Genomic DNA, 8,823 nt, shown 5'->3' on the forward strand with positions numbered 1-8,823 from the left:
ATTAATTATATATTAATATGCAATCTCTCCATTTATTTGTAAATATTTAACAAAATATATATTTCAATGAACAATTTAACTTTTCATTAGATTAATAGTTGACCGTATGTAATAGATTGTAGAAAGATAGATACAGACTATCTACTCGGAGGTGGCAGTCAAGAACGATACAAAATAATAAGAAAATCCATTTTTCAGCAACCAATGTTTCATCCTACTTTACAGTACTAAATGAGAACAAGATACAAATGTCAAATATGATAGAACAATAGAATATAAAAATAAATAGCGTAAACGAAAGGAATATAAATATAAATTAATAGAATGCTAATTAATAAGAAGTACAGGTAATGAGTGATAGAATCGCTAATTTTCAACTGAAGTAATCAATAGTGAAATATTTAATTGAAGTAGTAACAGTCATCATCATCATCATAATCATTTTATCCCCTTTACTGCTTGTGTAGTGTGCAGCGGTTACAATGTGTTGAGTCTGGACCAGATTTCTCGTTCTTGAACCACATCCCTTCTCCTACTCCTGTCCATATCCCGCCTCTTGAACGCCACCTTAACACTCTCCTCCCAGGAAATGCGCGGCCTTTCTCTTAACCTTCTACCATGCGAGTCTCATACGTCTTCCTGGCAGTTCTTTCCAGGTCCATCTGAAGGAGGTATCTAAACCACCTTAGCTTGTGCCCCTCTAGGCTGCTCTCGGCTGGTTTGACTCCAAGGTTAGTCCTTATAGTACTGATCCTTACTCTATCTCATTGTGTCCTTCCTTCTACCTTGCAAAGGTACCACATCTTCTTGGATTGGATCCAGCTCTTGTGTTTCGAAGTGAGGGTCCACGATTCAGAAGAGTAGGAGAGAATAAGGAGGAACGTTGATTTGTAGATCATTATTTTAGTTTTTCTTGTCCCTTTTACCCAGGAATCCCCTTTGAAGCAAACTAAATACTCTTCCAGCTGCATTGATTCTTTGAGAAACTTCCTCATCAATGTAGCCCCTTTCGTTGAGATGAGCACCTAGATATTTGAAATTCTGGACCTGCTCTAGTCTTTCTCCGTTTGCTTTAATCACCCTCATTATTCTCCGGGTTTCTTTCCTATCCTCATACATTTGGTCTTTTCCAGATTAATTTTCATGTTTATCGTGCCCATTTCCTTTTGAAGAACATTTATGTTGTATCGGATGTCTTGGTCATCGGAAGCCAGCAAGACCAGGTCATCCACGAAAGCTAACACAGAAAACCTTATGGGTTGTAAGTTCCTGTGTTCTAACTGAAACTATCTCATTCTTAGTTTAGCGTTCTTTATCACTTTATCGAGGACTACTATGAAAAGCAGTGGTCTCAAGCAACAACCTCGATGAATACCTGATTTTGTCTCGAATACTTGTGATATGAGGTTCCTTATTCTAACCACATTTCTGGTTTTATTATAAAGACACATCACTGCCAAGGTCGTTCCTCGATCAGTGCCTTTATTTGACAGTGTCTGCTATATGTCTTCTTTTCTCACCTTGTCAAAAGCCTTTTGAAGGTCCACAAAGCAAATCGAAAGTTAGTAACAGTTATGATAAAATTAAATGAAAGAATGGTGAAGTAAATGAGGTATAGGTATGGTACAGTAAAAAATAAGGGGATAGGTGAACAGAGGAGTAAAGGAATGGAAAGAGATAATAGAAGAAAATAATAATAAAGATGTTCACCTGAGTCTTGGTGCTTTTAGAATGAGGTGTTATAAGAGGTGAGAGTAGTAGAAATATAGAGGAGATCCAACGGTTAATAAATTGTTTTCTTACTACATTATACCTTTCTTGAACACCACCCAGACTATCTTCTTATAATAAATTAATCTTTTCTTATATTTACTTTCCCAATTATGTTTTAAAATATTTAATAATAATATAAAATGACAAAGGAACTTATATACTATCACTAACGCAAATTAAATATTTATCTTTTTTCATTTAAATGATATACATCTTATTAGTATCTGCAATTCTTATGGAGATTAAGATGTCTCTAAAGTATATGGTGTTAAAACATTCTTCTTTATTTAAAGTTACAAAATCATGAACTCACAATGTTACCCGTATTATAGAGTAGGAAACATCCTGTTCCGTAGGTGCTCTTTGCCTGCCCTTTTTTCAAGCATACCTGCCCAAGGAGTGCTGATTGCTGATCTCCCACGCACTAAATAGATTTAGAATTATTTATTATTCTCATGAGAAAAAAAAATTAATCAATATCTCAATAAAATAAAAAGTTATACTTAAATTATTTCCATTTAAAATTTGTAGAGCTTTTAAAATAATATCTAAATTTATAACTTAATATCTACAATTCTGCCTATATAACTCACCCCAGCTATTGGTATTCCTGCTATAGGGCCTTGAGAAATCCTTGCATATATTTCTGAAGAACTACGTATTTCGGGTAGTATTTCGATTGGGATTTCAAAGAATCTGAAAATAATAATTTGTGAAAAAAAATTCTGTATTATTTTATTTTATTTAAAAAAAAAGATTAAGTTAAATTTATTACTTGCAAAGATTGTTATCCCATGAAAGCGTGTCAAGATTCATTAGCATTGTTCGAGATGCATTCGTCACATCTGTCATGTATAGTCCACCATTAGGCCCTCCAGTAAGATTCTTTAATCAAATTTCAATTAGTATTTGTCTGTACTGTAAATAATAAGTATTTTATTTATAAAAATCATTCAATTAATATCTTAATACTACACTAATTTAAAAAAAAAAAGGCAAAAGAAATCTTAAGCTTTTGTAAATAATTTCTGAAAAATATTTTTAAACATTATCGCAGGATTACATCATTAGAGAGGATTAAAGAGAGGTGGTGGGTTAAAATTCAAATCGACAAAGTATTTGTAATTTATACTCCCCGTACAATATAGCAGGGTGAGGGTGGCCATATACAATCGCTTCATCCTTCCATATTGAGCGATGTCTCTCCATTATTGCTTTATTTGAGGAAATTGATGTGGATGAAATGACCTGACTGAATTATTAGGATGTCCAGTAAATTTAATATCCATCAGTTTAGTTCGTCAACCCAAGTAATGGAGTGACATCAAGTCATCACTCCAGTCTGCTAGTTGATGGTGAAACCACAGTCCAAATTCTACTGATTCTGTTGCCGACCATCAAACATATAACTGATCATTGATTGCAGAAAATCTATTGTTTGTTTTGAATTTTGTATTATTGTTTATTGAAATATTTTTCTTTAATTCTTAGGAAATGTTATTTTGAATTTATAAGGTGTTTAAAATAATATTATTAAGTTCAGTATTAATAAAAATAATATTAAGTAATGTTCAGAATGATGCTGTTTATTCAATAATTTTTTTTTTTAGAAAAAGTAAATATCATCGTCTCAACATGAATTTGTGTTGGAGATTAAAAAAATATTTAATATGTTATAATAAAATATACCCAAATCAACCAGGTGTCCATTGTACCCATCATCAATCTTCCTTCATGTAGGGCGTTCCTCACATCTTCTACATTATCTAATAGCCATTTCATCTTTAGTGCGCTGAAATAAGGGCTCAGCGGAAGACCACAGACTTTTTGATGAACATTCTTATTTTTATTAGGAACTTTTTCCAGTAACATCTCGAGTGTACTCGTTGTTCTCATGTCCAACCATACTAAAAATAAAGGAGTAATTAATAAATATAATGTATGTTATGTTCAGATTTATTTTCACTGAAGGATTTTATTTTCTTACTTTTTTAATAATATTTTTTTACTTGACTTAATTGTAGGATTACATTAAATTTTTTTTTTTATAGACAAATATTACCCTCTAATTAGTACAACTCAAGCTAGAGGCCAGAGTTGGGCCAAAAGTAATTACAATTCTAAGTAATTATTATGCAATTAAAGTAAATTTAATTGTTATTACAATTACTTAACACCAAAATGGGAAAATATATTCTATAATGGCTTCAAAATATGAAAATGATGTCTAAAAGGAAGATAAATACAATATAATAATATGGAATAAATATAAAATCATTTTTATGATCACACACTCATGTATAGATTCATTTTAACTCATAGGATTTCTGTTCATAAGAAATATGTTCAAATAAACTGAATTCATATATGAGTTAAATTATATGTAATTGTGATATACTGGAGTAATTGCTATTATTTTTACACTATTACAGTAATTGCTATTATTTTATTACAGTAATTGCTATTATTTTTACACTATTACAGTAATTGCTATTATTATTACAGTAATTGCTATTACTTTTACAGCAATTGCTATTACTTTTACAATATTACATTAATTGTAATTCTGTCTTACAATCACTTCAGTGTAATTGTTCTCTAAGACCAGTAATTTTTTATGTTTTGGATCATTTGATGGTTATGTTACTGTAATTACATTGCAACTGAAACATGTAATTAAATATGTAGTTACACCCCAACTCTCGAAGAGGTTAGGTTGAACTCATATTCTTCACTAGAGTTAATCTAATTAGCATTGAACTATGTTATTGGTTTAATGCACTTAGATGAACACTAACATTTTGATATATTTGGAGATTGATACATGTTCTTGATATACTTTGATACATTTTGATGATAAACATCCACTGTTATGTGATACTCTTTCCAGACCTAGGGAAGCCACATTGAATATGTTAAGTAAGTTCTTAGATATTTGGACACTCATATCAGAAAGCCACACTTCTCCCCTCGCCATTCTAGTTGAGGTCCACCAGTCTACTGGAGGCAGCTCACACAGACTGTGCATGGGAGTGATATCCCTACTCTGTTTACATTAAAATGGAATTGCATTGTAGTAATCCAGGCTGTCCAATAGCCACTTGAAGGTTTGTTCCTTAGACAGAGAATTATAGTTCCCATTGTGTCTATAGACACTGGACAGCACCGTGGATCTAGACTGACTGGTCCTTGGCCGCTGAAGCTAGTCTGTTTTTGCACCATGGTTTGTAGCAGTGTGAGGTTAGGTTACCCCCTCCCCCAAGCAATAAGATAATATATAATATAACAAAGATCTTTTCAGTCTATTATGCCCACTGATAATGTATATATATATTTATTGTGGAGATATTGTTATATTGTCAATAGAAAAAGATGTAGATACTGAAATGTATATGTAAGATGAAAAATGATAAATTTTAATCTTCACCTTTTCAATTTTTTGTTAATTAACATTTTTAGTACTTGATTATTATAAGGATGGAAAACTCCTCCCAATTGTTTGCTTACATCTGTGAAAGGCCTTGGCACATGCAGATTTTTCCTTTATGTTAATGTTTTCAGTATGGCATACTATGCTGATTTAGAAAATTTATAACCTTAAGTTTTGATACTTTTTTGTCACGGTTTATTACTTAAGTTTGTAAATTAGAGATATTTTGACATTAGATAAAATAATATTGTTTTGTAGAGTAGTTTTTAATGTCAGGTTTCTCTTTTAAGAGCATTATAAATTTTCTCTTACGTAATTTTGTTTTCAGGTCTACATTCATTACTGAGCCAGCTGGAAGATATCTCGAATGGTAAATAGAAATTACTTTCAAGAGGAACTGTCCATATCCTTGCTAAACTTACCACAGGTATGGTGAGTACCTTACTTTCAAATAGTTAATATTTTTTTTTTATTTTCACTTATTTATTTCAACTGTATATTGAGTATATAGTATGGAGAAGTATTGTGATTGTGATGAATTTCAAATTCCATTTTTTGATGAACATACATATTTTGAGATCTCCGAGAATGTTGAATTTGAGAGAAAGTCGAAATAACCAAGTTTCTCAGAATGGTGTGTGTGACCAGCCTAGCTCAAAAACGATAAGTCTTACGAAACTGAAATTACATATATAAGGCTTGTATACGCGCCTTTAATTTAATAGTATTTTATATCAGGTAGATCTTTTCCTCATTGGAATAGTCTAACAGTGCTTAAATGTCAAATTTTTAAAATGGCTTCCTTTGAAGAACCTTTAATTTAGTTTTTTTGAAATAATTAACCATCTCACATTTCTACATATAATGAGTGATTAATGAATAAATATAAACGATGAAAGGATTTGATAACTAGCTTAAGGATGTAAGAGAAAAAATATTGTTGAAAATACATTTCCGGAAATAACGTTAGTGATATGGGTGTATTATATATTGCTGGAAAGCCAAAGATTTTAGAAAAAATAATACTTAAAAAATACATAGAATGTAATGGAGAAAGACAAAAAATACATAAATAAAATCTTTGTTATAGTACAAGTTTGATCGCAAATTATTATTATTATTATGGTCTGTATTTCGCGCTATTGTGGGTTGAGTATCTGACCTATAAGTCCGACCACTTTCATATTTTTATTATTTGATTCAAATGTGTAAAAATGTTTGCACTATACGTGCTGTGTCTAAGAGAACTGATTGTTGAGCCTCTCTTAGCATATCCACAGGTACCCTCAAACCATTCACATCTGCCACTATTGATTTTGGTATAAGACCTTTCATGGATATTATGAATGGAGTGGTGGTAACACCTTACAATTTATATATTTCTTTCAATTCTATCGCCAATTCCTTGTATTTCCTCAGTTTTTCTCCTAAAGTGAAGCTTATATTATTATCATTGGGGATCCTGACATCAATAAGTTCCACTCTCTTTTTTCTTAGGTCTATAAGGAGGATGTCGGGCTTATTATGGCGTACTGTAAGGTCCGTAAATATTGATCCATCCCAATAGAGCTTGAGGGGACCTTTTTGGAGGAGTCTATTTTGGTGGTACTTGTAGTATGGGCTCTTATCTTCAATCAAGTTGTACTTCATCGTCAGGGCCTGACGTAAAATTTTGGCCACATTGTTGTGCCTCTGTAGGTATTCAGTACCAGCCAACACTCCACATCCACCAGTGAGTTGTTGGATAGATTTGAGCGTTACTGAGCATAATCGACACATCTGATGTTGTTGCGTCTTTTAGCACATGTTTCCTATATGATCTGGTGGCAATCACTTGATCTTGAATAGCAACCTCAATTCCATCTGTCTTAGAGAATAGCCTTCCAGCTTTTAACCATTCAACTGATCTTTTTTGTCTATGGAGGCTTTGTTCAGTCAGCTATAGAATCTCCCATGCAGAGACTTGCTTTTCTATTCTGCCAGTTGTTCATTTATTATTATTATTACACTGAGGGTCGGGAATCCCTTCCTCACCTCGACCCAGATGGACCTTTTCTGAGTTACCCCTACTGTTGGCCGTAAATTGGTGGGTTTTTGTAAAGATTGTTTTTCCGTTTCGCCTGTCTGATGACTGTTGTCATCCCGATATAGTTTTAAATAATTACTTTCTGATTTTCACTTAACCTATTTGAACATCTCAGTTGAAAATATGGCTAACTACATTAAATCATTCTTAAAATTTGTTTCAATAACAATTCAGCACTGAATAAATGGTTTAGAGAACAATGTAAGTTTTTGTTAACTGTTATATTTTCATTGGTAGAAGATAGTTGTAGGAAGAAAGTATAGGTGGCGGTCAATAAAGGATATGAAAATAGTAAAAGAAAACTAGCCCCACTTTGCAGGGCTTCATCAGGGCTGTCAGATTGAAACAAAGATGACAGCTCTCAGTTCGTTAACAATAAATAGTTTTCTTTTACTATTTTGATACTTTTATTGATTGCCACCCGGGCTATCTTCCTATAATGTTATATTTCTGCCATAGTTTTATAAAAGAAAAATGCTAAAAAATTTTCCATGACAAATATTATTAAATGTACTTTTCTGGAAACATTTGACAGGGTCTGTTAGGTGGGAAATTCTTTTTCAGTGGTCCCGAGGAATGAATCTTGACACTCCCACCTTGGTTAGTACGTGGTGGCAACCGAGGTAGCCACCAAGGGTTGGCAAAAAGGACCACTAGGCCCACTTGCCGGACTTGTTTCCCCCCACCAAATACCAGTACCAGTACCAGTAGGTAGGAAATTCATCATATATAATCTCCCCAAGATTATCATGTGTTCCGAAACATTCATCAAATTTACTTGTATTTTATTTTACATTTGTAAATTTCAATAAATAAATAAAAACAAAAACGAAGGAACATGGTAACTGAGATTTTTGTAAATGTGAGATGGCTACTTGTCCTGCATGACCAATCTACTCGCAATAATTATCTGTTTGAATAATCAGTTAAGTAGTCAGCCGTTTTTCTGTCATATAATTATGGTGGGGAAGAAAATGTTAACTAACAACGAGTAATCAACTTAACATAATAAGATTGTAAGTAGTGTCTAAAAGAATGAAAACATTTAAATCAACATACTGAAATTTCTGAAAGAAAAATGATTTATGAGGCAAGAATGTAAATGTTACAATGAAAAAAAAATTTTTACAATGTATAAATATAAATATGTATGTTATTTTTTAATTTTTCATAATTCTTACTTTTATAATATTATATTCCATCTTCTCTTGTTGTCAGTTTACTACTATTTACTTCTGATGTTATTAATCAACTACTTTTTACTTAAGTCATTTTTATGTATATTATTTTCTTTTATTTTAGCCCTGATGAAGACCTAAAATTCAGGTCTAAACGTCTGCACAAGTAAATAAGTTTTTGTTTATTTACTGACTGCACCCCCGACCATCTCCTCATAATTTTTTTTTTTTACAATTTATTTATTGTTATTTACAATTGTATACATATATACACATCAAGTAAATTTGCTGTAAGTGATATTATGACATGATACAAACATGTGGAGAATCTACCCATTGATAGAACTCCAAAAACA

At 32.0% G+C, this 8,823-nt stretch overlaps 1 protein-coding gene across 1 annotated transcript in view; it reads right to left on the minus strand.

The window, feature by feature from the left end:
• The window catches only part of LOC106679936 (Glycerol kinase 1), a gene marked incomplete at its 5' end in the record, with an annotated part of 25,547 nt that overhangs the window by 4,142 nt on the left and 12,582 nt on the right, over positions 1-8,823 (minus strand). Inside the window, 4 exon segments of the mRNA XM_067049789.1 lie at positions 2,087-2,197; positions 2,367-2,469; positions 2,549-2,658; positions 3,463-3,680. Of these exon segments, the coding sequence (XP_066905890.1) occupies positions 2,087-2,197; positions 2,367-2,469; positions 2,549-2,658; positions 3,463-3,680 (542 nt within the window).

The sequence above is a fragment of the Halyomorpha halys genome, unplaced genomic scaffold (genome assembly GCF_000696795.3).
Source record: "Halyomorpha halys isolate HHAL.00 unplaced genomic scaffold, Hhal_1.1 Scaffold234.1, whole genome shotgun sequence".
In the NCBI taxonomy this organism is placed as follows: Eukaryota; Metazoa; Arthropoda; class Insecta; order Hemiptera; family Pentatomidae; genus Halyomorpha; species Halyomorpha halys.